The 21,431-nt window shown below is 38.5% G+C and overlaps 1 protein-coding gene across 1 annotated transcript; it reads left to right on the forward strand.

Moving 5' to 3' along the window:
• The first annotated feature begins 2,694 nt into the window (after positions 1 to 2,694).
• pcp4a (Purkinje cell protein 4a) lies at positions 2,695 to 19,217 on the forward strand. The gene is made up of 3 exons (XM_084399934.1): positions 2,695 to 2,833; positions 17,064 to 17,112; positions 18,453 to 19,217. The coding sequence occupies exons 1-3, from the start codon at positions 2,825 to 2,827 to the stop codon at positions 18,584 to 18,586; spliced, it is 192 nt and encodes a 63-aa protein (XP_084256060.1). The 5' UTR covers positions 2,695 to 2,824; the 3' UTR covers positions 18,587 to 19,217.
• Positions 19,218 to 21,431: the final 2,214 nt, after the last annotated feature.

Here is a 21,431-nt window from a genome sequence, read left to right on the forward strand (position 1 = left end):
AGATCTTTTTGACGCAATCTGAGCGATTTCTCTCTCTCCATTGACAGCACAACTACCACATTGACGCTTCAAAAAGTTCATAGAGATCGTAAAACTAATCCATATAAATTGAGCAGTTGATGAAACCTCATTGGTTCTTGCAGAAGCTCAAACGTGCTGCGTAACACAAGAGAATGAACCTCATTGGTTCTTGCTGAAGCTCAAACGTGCTGCGTAACACAAGAGAATGAACCTCATTGGTTCTTGCTGAAGCTCAAACGTGCTGCGTAACACAAGAGAATGAACCTCATTGGTTCTTGCTGAAGCTCAAACGTGCTGCGTAACACAAGAGAATGAACCTCATTGGTTCTTGCTGAAGCTCAAACGTGCTGCGTAACACACGATAACAAAATCATTTTAAATATAAAAGATAATGATAACGGCACAGAGAAAAAATAAGGTTGGAATCACTTTCAGAAGGATTTTTTTCCAGCTGATGAACAATAAAAACATTGACAGCCAATCAGAATCCATCCTGCTTTAAAGAGCTGAATTGCAGCGACAAAATGGCAGCGCTTAGAATAAACATAACGATATCGTTCTTGGTGTGAACAGGCCTTTATCATTTTTTCTCATTGTAAGCAATGCACAGAAGCAGAAGCAATGACAGAATAACACTGGGCAGAAGGTATGAGAGGGGTTTCCTCCGTAATTACAGGATGCAGACATTAGTAGGTAAATATAAGCCAAGCTGTATCAATGCCAATGAACGCTTTCCCCTCCTCCTCTTTTTCCTGCGGTCATCTCAGTGTGGGCAGTTTCTGTGCCAGCAGTGCATTGGAGATGATTCAAAGGATTCTGCTAATGGTCATTGATAGTCTATCAGAAATGGCCTTAATTAAGGCTCAAGCTTTCTCAAAGCATCGTCACTTTAATGAATAGCTGAAAAGTAATCAAGAAGTAGACTTTAATTAAGCATTTGCTTGAATATGTACAGTAATGTGCTATTGCTGTCAGGTTTGGCTGGATGACCATTATGGATTTTCATAACAGAACATACCACTGTGCATTAACCAGGAAAATTTGAAAAACACAGCCAGTCTTTTCTGCAGCTGACAGATCTTACTAAAGTGTTGCAGTGTAACTCTGAGGCAGTGTGTGTGTCATTATCAAATTCAGAGCTCGGGGGCAGCAGAGACATTATATGACACCAGGCAGCGCCATTAAACAGGGACTGTCTGCGGCACTGTTTACTTAGAAAAGACCAAAAATGCAGGGACCCGAGCACAATTCTCTTATGTAAAGAAAAGAGCAGTGACCTTCTGCAGGGCTCAGATTTGAATTAAAGTGCTGGAAATGCAAAAACAAAGGAGAAGGTTTTCCATTTACACAGTTCATCACAAAATTCATGGTGACAAGTGTCCTGAAAGGCCTTTTTGACCAAGTGTAAGTCAATAGAGAATGCCATTGACTGCCTTTACATTTCCAATCTCCATTAAAACGTCTCTGTTCAAACTAGCCTTCCAATCGATTGTCATTTAACAAGCCAGCTAATAAAAAAAACTGTGGCAATACAAGGAACAAAGACAGAGATGATCTGGCGGTATTGCATCGCTCTCGCTGGTTTCCCCCCACACCAGAGGAGCTAGTGTTTAATGGAGCTCATCTGTTGAGAGAGATGATAACATCTGTGATAATAACCAAACTCGCTGCTCGACGATTATAAAGACCATATGCAAATCTGATGCACCAAGCCTCAAAACGGTTTGAAATTGTGTTAGGTTGTGGGTGGCAGAATGAAAACAGGAATTCTCCCCAAGCTCACATGCAGCAATGGAGGATAAAACTGCCTCCACATGCACAATAAATGCATATGTTATTAACAATATATCCTCTTATAAAGGACTGTGGTCCTCATCAGGGCCATGGCTAGGTCTTTTGCTGACAAGGCGACTCCCTGCTTCAGTCTCAAGATTACATTGATCCAAACTTCATTTATGCCAAGATCCACTGCTGCAGTGAAGCTTTTGCACTGGTGTTCATCTGAATCAGTGAGTTGAGGGCTGCATGCTCATGCTGACTCTCTACGAGCGAGATGCCGTGTCTGCACTAAGGTGCACAAAGCACATTTGCTGTTAGATTGTGGAGGGAATACATTAAAACCATCTCATTTCAAACTGTAATGCATACTGAAAACATAATACTCGCTTGGTTGTTTCCAAATTATTTGAATTGTTTACACAAACCTTTTGCATTTTCATTTAGATAAGCTGTTTTACCTTGTGGAGACTGTTGCCAGCTCACCTCAAAGATTTCAGGTTTTATTATCCTAATTTGGTCTCAATGAAGGCAAAACCTGAACCACATGCAATGCATCAAACACGTATTTTTTATGTTATATAGGCTATATTCCTTTATTTCATCAAGATGCAAAGAATTGCATGAGCACTTTTAATACATTCAATAGCTAGCTGATGCGAAATATGTTGATATATGTTGATATACGAAACAACCAATACGTTTAATGCATTGAAATGTGTACACACATGGTCGTAAGTGCATGCATCGAAATATGTTGATTATATATTCCCATTTCTATAGGAACCCTAAAGGCAGCAATGGTGCGCTTCAGTGATTATTCGCGAGATTAAAGTGGTGACATCAGAAGCGTTGACACCGGCAGCTTTCCATTGGTTTAGTGCAAACGTGATGACATGAAAGGGAGTTGGAGCTCCAAGTATAAAACTCCAGCGCGCACAAACCCACGCAGCGCGCGGACTGAAGGACTGCATCACTGCTGCTCTTCTGCCGAATCCACCCTTCATCATCACACTTATCATCCAGCATGAGTGAGGTGAGCTTTCCTCATACTATAACCCTCCATGCACGATGCACCACTCTACTGTAACGAGCTATCGGGGGTTCCCCAGGAGGAAATTCTCTTTCGGTGTTCAAAAGAACTGAAAATACCACACTGAGACAATGCCTTGAACTTGCGTTGATTGCAGTCAGATATTTTCCTGTTTGCTGAGTTTGAGCGCATTTTTCTTCACTAAACCAGCAAAACCGTTTGAAAACTGAAATGCAATCCATTTATCAAAACACCATGTTTAGTAGCTTAGAAGAGCGCGACGGATGGTGAATATTTTTTTTGTTGCATCTGCGCGCGCTGGCAGATTGTCGAATCAGCATTGTCCACGCGATGATTAATGATGCAACAAATGACAGCTGTCAGTTAAACCAAACCTCAACCCTAACCTAGGATGACACGGAGATGGTTTATGGATGATAAGCTACTTGTAAATTTGCTCTCATGATTTTTAATTCGAATTTAGTAGTCGGTAATGTTTGCATAATATAGCCTAGGCTACAGTTTGGTGAAAAATCGAATTCTTGCAGTTTTTTACTGGAGCCACCTCGAATTGTTTAACGTTTCTACACGTTTTTCGCCTAGCCTATACCCGACTCGTTTTTGGGCACCTGTTTTCAGGATTTATCTTTGAATTATGGCTGAATTAAAAACTAATTTGAGTCTAAACTTAAACACGCAGTCGTATATAGTATGCCGGATTCGTTCGGTCTTTTTAATAAATTTAATAGTAACGTTAGTTTACAAAACAGGTCTAAATGATTCTAAACCTGAATCTTTCTCGAATCAACGCTGATTCATTTAACCGAAAACCATTTCTTGTGGACATGTCCGACTCATAATGATCTGGGTTAACAACTCACTAACTCCTTTGAACTTGTCCGATTATTATCCCCATAATTAGCATATCTCCTGTAATTAGGCCTATAAATCGGTATCGCCATTGACAACAGAAAATAGTCTGACATGTTATAACCTATTCACAAAGATCCGTGATTCACGGAACTCAACAAATCATTGAACCAATGAGAGACAAAAAAGCATAATGTTAACAAATAAAAATAGATGAGCCTATGACAGTTTTATAAAGTAAAACATTTTATTAAAACGTCTAAAACAATAGGCTAGACAAAAAAAAAAAAAAAAAAAAAAAAAATTACTTGTTGGTATTCTTAGGCTTCTAAATTTGGCTATTTAGGTCTTAAATGCTTTCTTGTTTTTATTCTGCCTGAATCGCGGTTGCAAAATTCGTAATAAACAGAAATAGGCCTATGTGCCTTATTTGTGACTTTACTAGAACGTTTATTAGAACATGTAATATACAGGGACCACGTGATGACGCAAATTGCAGTCCGAAAACTTAGGCAGTGACTTCTTGTCTCGCTGCCCTATCTGGCAATGACTTTGCAGGCAGTGTTTGCGCACTGATTTCAGACAGACTTCTGAGGCAGCGTAACGGTTTAATGATCTACAGCAAATCAGAGCGAGCTTTGGTGAAAACCAAGTGAATGTTTAATGACTAAAATAGTAATTTCTTGGTAGAAATGACATCATAAGTGAAAAACGTTGATCAAAAATGTACATTAACACACAAACTGACGACCAGCCGCAACTTTCAGACGCCATCTTTATTTTTCTAGCTCAACTGTCACAGAATGGAAAGCACAGGATTGTGGGATATCAAAGGCAGTGAAGGATACATCTATGCTGCCTTCAAAAATCGATCAGATGAAGGTATCTCAGGAGAAAGGAATTTAAACTAACATTGTATTCGGATGTGCCTTTCGACCTTGGAATGCGTCCTCTAAAAGGCAGCATTTATCAGTGTTCGGACGCAGCCCACTACTGCCTTGCGCGCACTCGAAATCCCCGAAGCGCGCGTCTTGTCTTTGATACTGAGCGCGTGCGTGTGTATGTGCATAGAGCGTGCTGACCCACTGCAGCAGCAACAGCCGATGAGGAGCAGCTTCACGCACAGCAGGATCAGGGAATGTTATATAAATGATTATTCTGGTCTCGTTTAAAAACATGCTTTTAATGTAGTATTTGCTAAAAGAGCTTAATCAGGCTTGTGCTGCACTGCGCATCTTTTAATCAATCTGTTGGCCCGTTCAAGCATATTTGTCAGTTAAATGAACAGAGGGAGCACATGGAACCCAGAAATGGTGGATAGAGCAACACAAGCTGGGAACTCCTCCATGTAGATGCTTGTGGAGTATGGACTTCATACAACAGCCATGAATTATTTAAGATCTTCCCTTTAGCAGTTCCAGCGGTACTTTCTTCTCACTGAAGAGCCAAATTAAAGATTTTCAAGGTCTTTTACTAAGTTTCTTGTTTACATGCACTGGAAGATTGCTGGAATTCCAGAATGTGGGTGGGAACAAGGAAAAATGCAGGTGGGCAGAATCCTATCTAAAAGGAGGAATAGTTATATTAGTGCTATCAAATCGATTAATCTAACATAAAAAAAAAAATTTGTTTATATAATCTACATACGTATATATACTATATATATATATATATATATATATAAATATGTGTGTGTGTGTATAAATATAATATACATATACACACAAACACATATATATATATATATATATAAATGCATACATAAATGGTGTGTGTACTAACACACATAGATATAATATATTATAAATATATATATACACATGTATTATATAAACAAATTTTTTATGTTAGATGCGATTAAACGATTTGATGGCAGATTTTACATCGATTTGACTATATATATATATATTCATACTGTATATACACACACACACACATACACATACACACACACACACACACACACACACACACAGTTGCACGAATCACATGAACCACTTTTGCAATATATTTACTGTCTCATTTTGGGGTTTGATATTCCCAATTTCAAGGTAGAAACAAAGTAATTCAGCTTTTACATTACATGAGGGCGAGTAACAAATATAGAAAAATTAGATCGCAAAACACAACAGCTGTCCTCTTTGCAAGAATATGCCTGAATTAGAGGGGGAGCGTCAGCATTAGGATTTGATATGTTTTCGAGTGTAATCTCTTATGCCTGTAATGGGCTCTCTGACACATTTACCTGATTAGGTATCTGATTCATTCTGTTTAAACAGGGATTTAATATATATCCCCTGAAAATACACAACACAGAGTGATGAGTTCAGACAAAGAGATCAGGCTCAATCTGTGGTGGCCTCAACTGACGGCAGAATGGATTGATTGGTCTTTCCAACATTTGAGAGTGGAGAAATGACTTTTTCCCATTATTCCCAGAAAAGCTACTGCTGTCCATTGGTAAGCAAATTTGTACATTACAAAGCTACAGAATGAGACCATACTAAATCCAAAAGGTCCAGATTTGTAGGGCAGACCAGAGATTGAAACGCTGTCCACACAGAGATATTAAGCGGATTTGTAGATGACTTTTGTTGCTGTGTAGGATTATGTAACACAGGATGGATTTGTATCTAGACCATAATAGGGGTCGTCTTCTGACATCTGGAATAAAGGCCGGCTTCAAGTGCTCTTGGGAAGCTCTTGCATACGAGTCTGGAAGTCGTAATTCCAGTGTGGAGAGCACTCAAGTGATTTTTGAGCAGTATCATATTTTTTTTCTTCTTCTGTTGTTTCATGGGAAATGTACTTTTCTCATTTTCAGGCTAAATGAGTAGCATTTTTTTGGCAAGCTGTGCACAATTTTAAAACAATATATCTCAGCATAAAGGTTATTATATTTAAAGATTTTTAAAACGTTTATTTGTAAGCAATATATATGGACAAAAAATAAAATATACATTTGATACAAAAGATACAAAATTACAAGCTAAATAATAAAACTTTATTTAAAAAAAAAAAATCTTGATATTTTAAGCAGGTCAAAATGACTATATATCATTTTTTTTTAGCATGGTTTAGCATAAAAGAGTTTAGCATGGTAATGGATATGACAATGTTAATGTATTTGGTCTTGGCGGAATAGATCTGCTACGCTGCTGAGCAAGTACAGACAGAGACTTGCTACTGCCAATACATTCACAGACATGGTGCTGTGAGCAAGTAAGACATGCTGATGCAGCACAAATAGCATATATGAAATTACCCATAGCAGGTCGATACAGGTAGAGCTGGGGAAGGTGGAGGGTTTCAGAGGAACTTTGAAAGCACACAGCAAACTACTACAGCAAACACTGACCAACTACTTAAATGTTGAGCAGCAAGCTCATTGGCTGCAGATGTAACAGGAACCAATCAGCTAGTGCCGCATATTTAACGATGTAATTGTCAGCAGGTTGCACCCATCGGCCTGCGCCATCTAGAGTTTCATGACAGAACTTGGTGTATATAAATTGATTTGTTGATTTGCTAACCAATAAACAAATCTTTTTTTTCAGTCTGCAACTTGTCTTTTATGTTATACTCAATGCGCTAGAGTTGAGACTAATGAATTCTTCAGACTTAATTTACAGCAGTATTACAACAGTATTCTCAATATTGCCAATGACGGCCATGTTGCTTATATCTGCAGTCTGTCGTTGATGGCAAAAGAGTAAAATGGTGCTCATTCGTCAAAGTGAAAGGTGATTTTGATAGTGCAATCTCATCATTTGCATTTTCTGCCATAGCATTAGCGGTAGAGTTGCTGCAGGGCTCAAAATAATGCTGCAAAACTTTTTGCAGATTGAGGGTTACCATACGCCAAATATCTTGGTTACCCTTGTAAACCAATGCGCTTGATCTGTTTGGAGCTACATCTGAACTGAGCAGCTCCATGTGCTGTGGTGAACACAGCTATGAGCTTGATGGAGATCAAAAGCAACTTATGGCCCTCGAGGTGCAAACACTGGATGTAATCAGGCCTGACAATTGATTTTTATACATAACGGCCCAGCGCTTCTGCATCTTCCACGCGGATAAAGAGGAAATGCGCGCTCGACTGTGTGCATGGGGGAACCAGACTGAACACGCGTAAACAACGCCTCCCCCCCCCCCCAAACGCGCTGCACATGGCGGTCCGGGGCACACAGTTCTTTTCCTTCTGCTCGTTTATGTCTTCATCCTCCTCTCGCCGCATTAAACATCTGACGGCGCGGCACTAGACCTCGGATCCCGCATTGCGCGGGAGCAGATTTACGGTTTATTTCCTTGGTCAGTTGCCCTGAGCAGACTCAACAGCAAACTCTCCTGCAGAAGTCTCCTGCAACTCAGCACTGCGCTTGTTTCCCTGATGTATCAGCAATGTGTACACAGTATTGAACCGCCTGTCAGAACCTGGAGCCATTATCGGCAGAAAGGGATTTGTAACGCTCTCTCCTCAGAAGAGGCTTGGAGTCTGAAGGGTTTGATATTGATTCATGGAAAGCGGCAGCGTTGAAATAGCAGGAAAAGAAAGGATGGTCGGCTGACTGTGTATGTCTCACCTTTTTGATCCCTCAATCTGCAGATTAAAGGCGTGTATAAGTGAATTACATCCACCCTTAGAGAACACTGATGGACAAATATGGCCATACAGCATTTCTGAGACAGACGGTCACATGCAAATTTGATCTAGTTGCTGACACCAGAAGACAAATCGACTAGTTCTTAAGCCAATCGCCTTAAAAAACAACTCAATCACCTGAGGCGCTGTAACATTTACCAGTCGACGGTGCCTTTTGTTATAAACAGTGACTGAAATCTGTGTAAAACATTTTTAAAAACCCTTCTTGAGAAGCAAAATTGCATATTAATACTGTAAAGTCACTGTGTTTTTTCTCGAGTATCATATTTGATACATCAGGGTTCATATAGTATGATATAGGAAAATATGGAGCGCAAAAATATTTAATTTTGTGCAGTTGCTGATATTTAAATGGCCAAAATTACTGATAGCTTGTAATGTAAATCGGTCACTACACTATCGGTCGGACTACTTACATAAAATGTGTACAAATATCAGCGGTCACTCTCCCAATATTATTTCGTAATAAGATATTTAAATGCTTCGTTTTATGATCAAAGCTCTTAAAAGTCAAATTGTACAATGACCTGATGTTTTTAGAATTACACTGGCTTTTTACTTGCTTTTCAGCAAAGTTTTGATCATGTTGATAAGCATTACAATTTTTTGTACCCTAGATTGTCTTGTTTTATGCACAAAAGAAGATTTGATTCATTGCGAAAGCCATTAATCAGTCATTGCAAAACAAAAAATGTATAGCGTGCACCTGGCTTTAGGGCCCGTTATGTGATTGGCTGTTTAAATATCTCCCATCATGTCATATGGTACAGTGTCAGATGTGATCTGTTCCACTTTAAAGCTCTTGAAATGGTCCCTGTACCTCTACGCCCGCTTTATAATGTCTGATGCATCACCTGCATCCGCTCTGTGATGAATTACGTCCACTGTAATGTGTCTGCTGTTTATCACGGTCATGTTTGTGATTCACCATCCCCTCAAACCATAATCATTCTGACATAACACACACACAGATTCCGCTCGGATCCTCGGTAATCCCTCTAAACTGCCAGAGAGAGTCCGACTCCAGCTCTGCCCAACCTCACCGGTTGAGCGGTAATCCCAGCAGCCGCTCTGAGAGGGAAATGTCACTGAACAGGATAGAAAAGGGGATGAATGAAAGAAGGCATATTAGTGCAAGAGGAGGATTAGATGTGGATAGAGAGAAAATAGACCATTAAAAGAGCCCAAGAAGAAGATTTTACCCCACACTTCTCGTATCTGGCTCAAGTTTATAGCTGCGTTCCAGTCCCTACAAAGTGTTCACTGCTTCTTGCACACTAAGCAGAGGTTAGAGGTTGACAGAAGTTGGCAGGTTATTACTTTGCAAAATAATTATTACAATTTTTCTATATTTTAAGCGTATGAAAATATTTGATATAATAATCCAAATATAATTAGCATACCGTTTATTTGTAAGCAGTTTCATTAATAAAATTCACGTGTTGGGGCAGAAGGAAATACCCCTGCAGTGTGTCCTCCTCTTATCCGAGGAAAGGGAGGCGCGTGGTGGGAGGTGCCTGGAGGCAGAGGCTGCTGCCACCGCTAATGTCGCTAAATATTTGATGAGGACTCCATGCACTCGCCGTCATTAGTCTTGCTTGGATTATCTCAGCAGGAAAAATACATTCCGTTATCACAAAATTTGTGTATGATGTTAAAGGAAGTAAGCCTATGAAACAGGATGTACATGTAACAAGATGGCCAATAAAAGCAGCTGTCAGTCATTTGTACTCGTTTCCTCGGGTGTGATTAGCTATTCACACGTCTTCCAATGTTTTCTTATTTTTTTCTCCCTGATTTCTTGTTCTCATTCTCTTTTCCCCATTGTAATGTTTATTCATTAAGCTTTCTGGAACAGTGTGTTTCCTCAGCGCTAGTGAGATTTCTGGAGATAATATTGTAAATCACACAAACTCTTCTGCATTGTGCAGCATAATATTTTAGTTGAGTCATAAATTCCGCTCAAACGTCACCACAGTGAAACGCCAAGATATATGCGTTCATATCTATATGTAAATTGATCCAGCACAAGAATAACTGCCCTTTTAGATAGTTAGTCAATGAATTGCCTTTAAAAGTGATATATGGGCATCTAATCAAAATATCCAAACATATCAGATATACGATGTTCAACTATTATTTTATTTATGTTTACCTGGGGATCAATAAATTTATCACATTGTTACAATACTATAATATATTGTTTAACAGAAATATTTTTATTCTTAGCAGATTTTTAGAGGACTCCAATTTAATTAGTAGCAGTAAGCCATTAGCAACTGCTATTAGCAATCCTACACACATTCCTTGTAGCTTTTTATTTAGTTTTATTACTAATACTGTGAAATTTAAGAAGTTTATGTGGCAAAAATCCTTATTTAACCATTAGCAATTAGCGGCTAGCAATGGACCCTTTTCACAGACTGTGATAACGCGTTTTAACGGTCACCAGCATCGTAAATCCTGCAAGGTATTTTATATTTTCATTTGTAATAAAAATGTGTGTTTATATAAAACTATACTTAGTATTATATTAACTTTGCATCAAATTACAAAACTACTTAAGTTTCTAGGTAAAATTGCTATCTTTCTCTCTTCCGACTGCCGTTATCAAGCTCTCTCTATATTTTTTACTCTTTTTGAAAGTTATGAAAACACTATTCTAGAGTTTTTTTTGGCTATTTGAGCAAATTGGAACACAAAAATAATATATTTAATGTAGTCTCTCACTCACCGCTATCGAATTGTACCCAACTATGACGACTTCCGCTTCTGAGAGACCCAGAAATGTGAAAAGGGTCAATCCTGAACACAATTCATTCAATATTTTTGACCGCATTTAATAGGGATACTGGTATACAAGAAGTTTCTGTGCCGAAAATAAGTTGCGAACCGTTCCAGCAGTGAGATAATCATTTCACCAGCATGTGGTTTCACACATTCATCAGTTCAGTGTTTACGTCCTGCAGTGTTTTCTGGTGGTGAGGCGCTCAAATAAAAGCCACTGTTTGAGCTCCCATCCTCCAGCCTGTTTCCTACATTCAGTTGAGCATCTGTTAGCCTTCAAATATGACGCATCGGATCCGAGTCCCCCCCCCCCCCCCCTCCTCTTTTTAGCCGTCTGTGTCCTAGTTGTGCGTTTCTCCCTTAAATTCTTAATAGACGTTGAGAACAGCATGGAAGCCTTTCCAAGATCTCGAGCTGCCAAATGAATCAAAAATAGCTCTCCAAATGGCTTTGAATAAAAAGACAGAATACAGTATTTATTTATTTATTTCTAAACGCTTCAGTCGTTCAACACGGCAGGAATTTGGGAGAGGCGTAAAATTTGGTGCTTTTATGAGTGTGAATCTTCATGGGGTGTTTAATTTGCATAGGCACAACTATCAGCTGCATGATTTGTACTCAATGTTGCTCTGAAAAAAGCTGCGAAAAAGGTTTTTGGAAATGTCCATAAATCACCTTTGAGGAGGAAACTGTCAGCGCTCGGTTCAACGATCGCCTGTAAATGGGGTTTAAAACGCATTTCTATTAATTAGTGAATCCAGCTGTCAGAGCGAGTTGATATAAATGAGGTTCTTCATTAGCGTCGCAGCAGTGCAGCTCAAACTGTGAGGAGCAGGATGCTGCCGTGGCATCGGGTGGCAGTGCCAAGCGCTGCTCTGAAGGGCACTGGTGTACTGAGCTCAGGGCATCTCTGTGGCATCAAGTTCAATCCACTGCAAAGCCTGGCTCTGCAGTGCATTTGCGTGAGCCAGCGAGCCCAGGATGCTTTTCAACACCCGAGCCATGCTAGACACAAGATTTATTCGCTACTGATGACATTTAAAGCCAAGTAAAAGGTTTTTGTTTTGTTTATGCATGCCGTAATACGCTTTGGTTCTGAGCATGTTTGTCCACGGAGAAGCAGCTGACATCCTGTTCTCTTAAAATTTTAATTGCCCCATGATGTACACTTGGGTTTCATTGCCAATCCTTGCTTCACTGCAGCTAATGAAGTTTATGATTACGATCATTTTCATCATTGTTTATAATGAACACACAATATGGGGGAGGCATATGGTGGAGGGAAAGCAAGAGAGAAAGAGAGAGAGAAAACGGCACCTCTCTGCTCGCCACTTCCAAATTGAACCGGTGTTTACGCATTACCTAATTATTTCCTGCAGTCATTCTCTCATTAATGTGATTTTGTGTCCCTGATTTTCGTTTGGATGACTAAAATTGGCGTTTGTATTGTAGGACTGCAGAGGGGAGCCTGGCAGTATTGCATCTTGATCCAGGGTTCATTTGAGTTCCTTCCTTGTTGTTAAAGGTGCATTAAGCAACTTTTCATGTTAAAAATACCCGTTTTTCTAACCCATACATTCTTAAACAATTGCCTGATGGGCTGAATGAGCCCTTCTATGATCACTGCGATTGCCTCTATAATCCTGTACAATAAAATAAATAAGAGGGATTCGGGACGGAATCGACTGGGCGTGACGTCATGCGCGTTCACGCTCACCTGGTTATGTCTGGCAGGTTTGTGTATTCGCCGCCATTATCCGCATCAGCGAAGACAACTCGAGCGACTTTTGCAAAAGTAGAAGATGGATTCAAAGAGACCGGCTTCTAGTTAATCCCAAACCCCAACGCAAACTCCATGTAACCGCGTGCACAACTCTGGTTGCAGTTTCGCGTGTCGCCTGAAGGGGGCATAGTTCTGCAAAAACTCAGAGACTTGCGCAATGCACCTTTAAAGGCTATGATCAGACAAAAAAAAAAAAAAAAAAGTTTTGCTGTCAAGGTCCAAAATATCGGAGTTAAGATGCATTCCGTTCAACTCAGAAAGTCAGAATTTACCGGCTAAAAACATAATGGAATATCATACATCCTGCAAGTTATTTTGGCAAAAACGAAATGTATCCAAATTCAAGGTTATTTTGGCTAGAAGTGGGTTACTCATAGCCGGACTATATGGGGTGAATAGTTAACCTAGAGAGTGATTTATTTATTTATTTATTTATAGAAGTTATAGAAGATCCAACTAATTGACCAACTAAAAGTCAGTTTAATGTAATTTAAGTTGAAATGACTTAAACATCCAAGTTGATTGTACTTAAAAATTCAAGGCAGCAACTTTATTTTACAGTTTAACTTATTTTAACTAACTTCCGCAGCAAGATTGCCTTAGAACTTGCTTGCGCATTAGCGTAATTTGAGATAAATGATACCCTTCTTGCATTATTGCTAAAATATGATATCAAACCCAGTGCTGTTATTGTTAGCTAAAACTATAAAAAATTAAATGTAAGGTAAATTGAAAGAAAACGTTGCCATGGCAACTAACTGAAGCAATTAAAGTTGAAGTAGAATTCTGTGATTATTATGCTTTTTCGGATATTACCTTTCATGTATGTAATATAGCTGTTAGTGAATGTAAAAGGTCTGCAGAGTTTCAAAAATTAAAGTGCACAATAAATGAGTTATTATCTCTCAAAAGAAAAAAACTATTCTCAACTGCCGGAAACTAATCGTCAGTAATTCCAGTCTTACTTCTGCACAAACCTACATAGGTTTTAACAAATTTGCATAATGCAAGCCTATGATCTTCATTGGCTGCCAGCGAACAACGACGCCACTGTTACTGTTTGTATCACTGTATGTCAAGTGCTGAGGAAGATCCGGAGCTGAAATTGAGATATGGTAATGGGCATATGTTTTGTTTTATTTTCGGCTCGTGCTGTAAGCAGTAGACCAATCACAGCATACTGGGCCATCTGACCAATCAGAGCAGAGTATGGTTCACGGAAAGGCGGGGTTTAGAGAGATAAAGTTAAAGGACAATTCCGGTGAAAAATGAACCTAGGGGTAATTAACACATTGTTACCGAGTCGATCGTTCTCTGGGATGCGTTTTCATGATAATCGAATGTAAAGAGTTTTATCTCTAAAAACAGATTAGCTTATAACGCTAGTATATGGGGCATAGAATAAGTAAAAGTAAGCGTTACTAGCGTTATAAGCTAATCTGTTTTTAGAGATAAAACTCTTTACATTCGATTATCATGAAAACGCATCCCAGAGAACGATCGACCGGGTAACCATGTGTTAATTACCCCTAGGTTCATTTTTCACCGGAATTGTCCTTTAAATTGTTTTTTTTTTACCTTAGATGCATGTCCAAGAGCATGTCCTATTGCAGGAGATCTACAAAACAAAACTAAGAACCTTTAAAATAGCTTAATAGGGGCACTAAGTAAATTGTTGCCTACGTAGAAAATAGCTGATTGCCGAATGAACTGACTGGCCTTAAAGGGAGATGTCCATTTGATTAGCTAAATAAGCTGAATAAAATCTCTCTCGCCCGTATTTGACCACGCTCAGACTAATATCTTCACATGCCACACAACTGACTGACACTTTACTCCAATTAATGCGTTTGTTTGTGTCTCCCTGGAGCCCAATTCAATAATCCAAGTTTAATGGCATTAGCTCTGAGGCTGTGTGGTTTGAGACTGTCAGGAAGGAGGGATGTAACCGTGCTGATATTGATGCTGCCGGAGAATGTCTCCCTGTGCTCCTCACTCCAGAGTTTCCTCACATAAACAGGATTAGAAACAGGAGCTCATTTCACCGCAGTGAGGAGATTTCCCTCATTTCACCCCTTTCCAAGCAGAAACAGAACCGGAATGGGCGTCTCACAGTGGGTTTGCATCTACAACGAGGTTGAAAATGAAAAGTGTTGGAGGCGAGCAGAATATAAATGCCCAGAAAAACATTTATCTCTTGACCTTTATATCACAAGTGCATCACGATAAAGTGATAAAAAGCTCTTTTCAATATAAATGTATGTTTTTTTTCCTACCCAGCCATGACCAACGGGTCACAGGACACTTTGTCAGACTCGTTTCTATTTCTGTGGTGTTACAATGAGTAGCTCCGCCCACAGTAATATCTCATTGGTCCAAATTCCTTCTCTATATAACTGTACATTAAAGTGCCCCCATTATGCTTTTTCAGATATTACCTTTCGTGTAATTTCAAACATTTACTGTCTCCCGAAAGAAAGAAGTGATTCTGAACTGCCTGAAATGAATCATCAGTAATTCCAGTCTTACTTGCTGCACAAACATACGTAGGTTTGTAACACATTTGCATAATGCCAGCATATGATCTTCATTGGCTGCCTGTGAACAACGTCTATTTTGACCCGCCCTCAAACACTGTAGCTCAGGCCTGGAAGATATTGGTTTGTGTTGTCGACGTGTAGAGGAAATGCTGTTTTTAGCACTGCAAAAGCTAATCTACTTTGCAAGCACTTCAAAAGAACTAAACACGGTAAAACTGACACCATCGTTACGGTTTGTATTACTGCATATACAAGTGCTGAGGAAGCCTCCTAAGCTTAAATTCAAATATGGTAATGGACGTTTGGTTTCCAACACGCACTGTAAGCAGTAGACCAATCACAACAGACTTGGCCGTCTGACCAATCAGAGCGGAGTAGACTCTCGAAAAGGTGGGGTTTAGAGACTGAATCCTTTACTGTTTAGACACTGTGAGAAAAGAGGTGATGCTGCGATGAAAAAATTAAAGTGTTTTTTTGACCTTGGATGCATGTAAATTGAGCTTTTAAAATAACATAATAGACACTTTAAACATCAACATTTTCCTGACTGGCTGTGATTGTGTTATGGCAAGTTAAATCACCTGCTAGATGCTGTAAAAAAGAAACAATTTCCTAGTAAAGATTGGCTAAAGAGTTTATATTTAACAGTGTTATTAAATTATTAGTGCTTTTAAAAATGAACTTTATGGCAAAAATAATCTAAATGTAAAAATAGGGAAACCGAGCATGCGCAATTAAATATCTAACGTCACGTTAATCATCCTGAATGCCTGCATCCCTTATTAGATTGATTTTTACAGAACTTTCCTCCCTATTGGGACTTTAGGCTCACATTTTAGCATCAATTTAATTTCTCAAGCTTTATCGTGCAGTGTAGCACAGAGTGCTCTATGCGTTCAACTCTCTGCGCTGTATGACATTTCAAATGACTGTAATTTATGCAGCAGCGCCCTTCACCATCCCCACAACAGCCACAAACTATACGCCACACCATCCAGCAGGACGATTTCTTCGCGTCAGCTCCTTAATGCAAAGCAATAACCGAGCGGTTTGTATCAGGAGCTTTGGCAACTCCGGCAACGTGAAGAACTCACAGATTTCCCCCTGCCAAACATTCTTATGCAAATTCTACACGTTTATCAGAGGCTGTAAGACAAAGATAGAACTGAACGCAAGAGGATTGATTGAGGTAGAAGGAGACGGAGGAAGAGAGAGAGAGACTAATATGATTAAATTGTGCCAGTGTGTGTATGTGTGTGGAATAATCCTTCTTGCATATAATGACACGCTTTCCACTGTAACTAGACCCATACAGAATGCCATCAGCAGAAAACGAGCGGCACACACACACACTCACGCACGCGCTCGTGCTGAGGAAGATTGCTTTAGCGTCGGAGCATCAAAGCTCTTCTGAAGTGTTTGAAATTCATTGACTTATTAATTCAGGATGTGAAAGACTAAATTGTGGTCAGCTAATGAGACAGAAAACTGACATATTCAATGCCCGTCTCATCATTCTTTGGCTATATAGTATTTTTTTTTAAGGTATCCACACACATTAATCTCAGTTCTATTTTTGTTTGTTTACAGAGACAAGAATCCGGATCAGCTGGAAACATCAAACCCTCAGCTGGACAAGGTATAGTGTCACTCACTACTCTATACGTACTTGAATTGTGCATTTCGTTGGATAAAATCATGACAGAATTTTTTGCAAGTCTGCATATGTTTCTCTTTCTCTCTCTTACACATTGTAAATAATAGTTGTACAGAATGCAATATAATATATGTTTGAAGGTAAGTGGAGATTAGTAAAGAAACATGGTAATTTAATAAACAGTACAAGCAATGGATCTCACAAAAATGGTTATCATTTGGCCTCTTGCCGTTTTAAACCAAATTACTTTATTTTTATTTATTAAATATTACGGTACCACAATCCATTAGTTCACGTTTGTTCCATTAGTTAAAGTTCAATTAGTTAACGTTTGTTAATGCACTAGCTAACAATGAGCTATATATTTGTTAATATATTTATTAATCTTTGTTAGGGTTATTTGATTGAAAATAGAGTTTTTCATTGTTAATAATGCTATCGTAACACTTAATGTAAAGTTTTACCAACATTACTTATATTTCTTATTTTGAAAAAATGAGGAACAGAATGATGGGTTACACTTTATTTGATAACACTTTATTTTACAGTGTCATTGTTACATGTAGTTAATATATTAATTATGCATAATTACATGTAACTAACCCTAAACCAAACCCTCATCCTAACCCTATAGTAAGTATATGTAGTTAATTAATATTACTCAGTACTTAAATATATATTTACAGTGTAACAAAGAAACCTTAAAATAAAGTGTAACCCCAAACCTCAACGCTATAGTAAGTACATGTAGTTAATTAATATTACTCAGTACTTACTTGTACAAAGGGTTAGTTACTTGTAATTATGCATGATTTACTGTTATTACAACAGCAAGTACATGTAGTAACATGTAACTGTGTCACTGTAAAATAAAGTGTTACAGAATGAAATTTTGAAAGTTATTATTTACTAAAATATCTCCTTTTTGAATTTAGAAAATCATGAGTTTGGAACAATGTGAGTAAATGGTGACAGAATGTTCCTTTTTAGATTAACTATTTCTTTAATAATCTTTTCATTTCACACATTCTTAGAAAAAAAGTTTCAATGAGGTTCTTTATAAAACCCTAGGGGTCTTGACACAGTTTTAAAGAAATCCATATACCAAAATTCTTTCATGTTTTACAGGTTATTAAAAAAAAAAATCTAGTAATTTTCTAGTTTACGAGCCATTTAATAAAACGTAAAGTAAAAATGAATCAAACCTAAATTAACAAATTAAAACTAAATTCATAAAATGATCCCATAATAGGAAGCCCTTAAAGGTTCTATATATGAAGCGCCTGATGTTCAATCCAATACACAATGTTTCGTTTCCACAGACCCGTCCAAGAAGGACGTCCCCACTGAGGACATTGACATCGACATGGGCGCCCCCGAGACGGAGAAGGCTGCCGTCGCCATCCAATCGCAGTTTAGAAAGTTCCAGAAGAAGAAGCAGACGGTGAAATCATAATCAGGCCCATGCAGGGCGTCCCTGGCCTCGTGCGGGCCCAACGCCACATTAGGGGAGGGGGTTGCATGTCAGATAAACGGCACTGTTCTCTTGTGGGGGGGTTATGGGTTGATTGGGGTGGGGGTGGGGGCAGATGAGAGGTGAAGAGGCAATTTGCCTTTAGCCGTCATCTGTCAGGAATAAAATGTGATATTTTGTTTCCCCCTAGTACATAGATTTTTTTAAATAAAATTCTCTTTCCTTTTAAAATACTTTTGTTATTTTTTGATAAATATTACTTGTCAAGGTGTTTGAAAACATCCATCTTAAAGTGTTAAGCACTTGTGCTGTAGTTTTCCCTGTGTGTAAGACCAGAAACCACAGGTATTTAATGCCAAATTATGAAGAATGTTGCTCAAGGAAAACATCCTGTACGGCATCTAAAAACTAAAAACTAGATTCAAACAGCCTTATTCAATCTTTCACCTCTGTTGTTGTTTTTTTTGTTTGCATAGTTGAACTGATATTGTGTTTGTGATGTGTTATTATCATCTTAACCAAGTCAATGTTTTGTCAACAGTGTTGTAATATTTGTGACACCAAACAGTAGGAAATAATCATATGTGAACTGAATAAATATTAGGATTACTTCAAAGATTGATTGATTGATTATTTCAACATATTATTAATACCCTTTATGTTTTCTTTCAACACTGACTGTAACAAACAACGTTTTCCAACAATTAGCGCAAAATGCTCACTGTCTGGTAACATTTGTCGCATTCAATTTCACTGATTATATAGAAGCTTATTTCTGCCACATAAGAAAAAAATCATGCTTTGGTAAATCATAATAATGACATACAGTTAACTTGAGTTATATTATCAGATACATTTTTAAGTAACGAGTAAAGTAACGCATTACTTTTAAAACTTACAACAAAATATTTGAGTTACTTTTTCAAGCAAGTAACACAAGTTACATTGTTTTCCTATTTATTGCCCTCTACTGTACAGGTGTGGATTTGCATTTCATTCAGCCTCCCTTTTGGTGTGAAAGGGCCTTTACACTCACCAAAAATAGAACTTTTGTTTTTTTGTTATTAAAAAAATAGCAAGAAAGCCTATAGCCCAAGTAAGAAAAGTAACGGAATTAGTTACTTTTTTTAGAGAGTAAAGCAATATTGTAACACGTTACTTTTAAAAGTAACTTAGCCCAACACTGCATTCTAAGTCATAATTATGGCTTACTAAATTGAAATGTTGACATTTGTGATGAATTCTTAATAGATACGATAGTAAACTATCTTTTATAACCATGATTCTAAAAATTCTAACATCTACTTCCCTTTTTAGGCCTAACAATTCTAATACTCTGAAACACAACGTACCAAAACGTTCTGTTCTTCAAAGCAAGTTAGTTAGGGGAACAAGTTAGGGTAAGGAACTCAAAGTCATGTTGTCGACTGTAGACGCAAGAGCTAGAGTATAAAGATTATTGGGTGTCGATTGTAGACGCCCCAGATATATTTATTAAGTGTCGACAGTAGACGCTTTGGTGTTGACTGGAGACGCCCCAGGTAAATGTATTTATAAAGTGTCAACTGTAGACGCCCCAGGTAATTAGGTTCCAGGAACGTAGTTAGGTTTAGGGAAAATCTACCACACATTCAAAGTCAAAATAATGGCAATTATGACATACTAAATCAAAATTGATAAAAAGTCTAAATTATGACATGCTAAAGCATAATTATTAGTCTGACTACATCAGACTTTGTACTTCCACTCAATTTCAGTTCGCTTCTGTACTCAGTCTGAGATGGCGACCGTTTTCCTCCGGCCTCAAAACAGCCGGCCAATCAACGAACAGAGGGCGGGCTGAGAGCCGTGACATAGACGCTGATTGTACCGTGGATGCGTAGATTTACTTCACATAATCTGCAAAAGTCGTTCACAGCCATGTTCACTTCGGTATTTCGCTCGATGGTTTTGTTTTCGCATCATACATGTGTTTACAGTGGAAGTTAGATGCGGCTGAGCATGCGCATAACACACGTCATAACCAAACGTTATGTGATTGGCTTACGGGTAACCAATGATTTTAAACTTCAGACAAGCGCCCCCCCCCCCCCCCCCCCCATCATAAGTTCTCTCTCTCATGTAGCTTTGGAAAGTCTGATTTGTCGGTTCTGAATGAATAGATCCTAAAACATTCAATGATTCAAGTACGTAGCATTTCAGCCATTTTTTAAATCAGTATGTCTTAGACTCAGTTTAGGACACTTAGGTCATTGTCTAGTTCTTAGTCATATTTAGTGAAAATTCAGGAAATTGCTAAATTCTTTATGATTTCCATTCTTAGTCCAAAAAAAAAAAACAAATAGACATGGATAGTGTGATTCGGTCTCCTGTCTCTTCTGGCGATTATATACAGTATATGCTTGGTGATCTCTTAGAAGCTAATCTGAAACAAGTTCCTCGGGCGGTACCTTCATTCAAAATGCTATCCGTTAAGTCATCGATTGGGTAATGAGGCAGCTACTTCTGTTTCAGACACAGCCATTGTGTGATGAATACATTGGATCCCAATCTTGGTTTATTGATCTGTGAAAGTGATTCGCACTCACTTAAAATAGAGGAGCCCATCTCATCAACAGCTTGCTAACCACCACAATCTTATAAAATGCTGTGTTTGACTCTATTATGGTGTCATTCCGGTGTGTGCAAACGCTGAGCTCTGTGAGTCATGTATATGATGCTTCAAAGAGGCTCAGAGAAAATCCCCCTCATGGGTCTAATTACGGGAGTTTTTCTGTTCAGAACCACATGCTGAGGTCTGACAGGTTCATTAGGTTTGCGCTGGGAG

The sequence above is a fragment of the Rutilus rutilus genome, assembly GCF_951802725.1.
Source record: "Rutilus rutilus genome assembly, chromosome: 25".
Taxonomy (NCBI): Eukaryota; Metazoa; Chordata; class Actinopteri; order Cypriniformes; family Leuciscidae; genus Rutilus; species Rutilus rutilus.

Excerpts from the sequence above, each read along its gene's own strand:
- pcp4a (XM_084399934.1), top strand. Across the intron at positions 17,113-18,452 it reads CAAACCCTCAGCTGGACAAG|ACCCGTCCAAGAAGGACGTC; the intron begins GTATAGTGTCAC and ends TCGTTTCCACAG.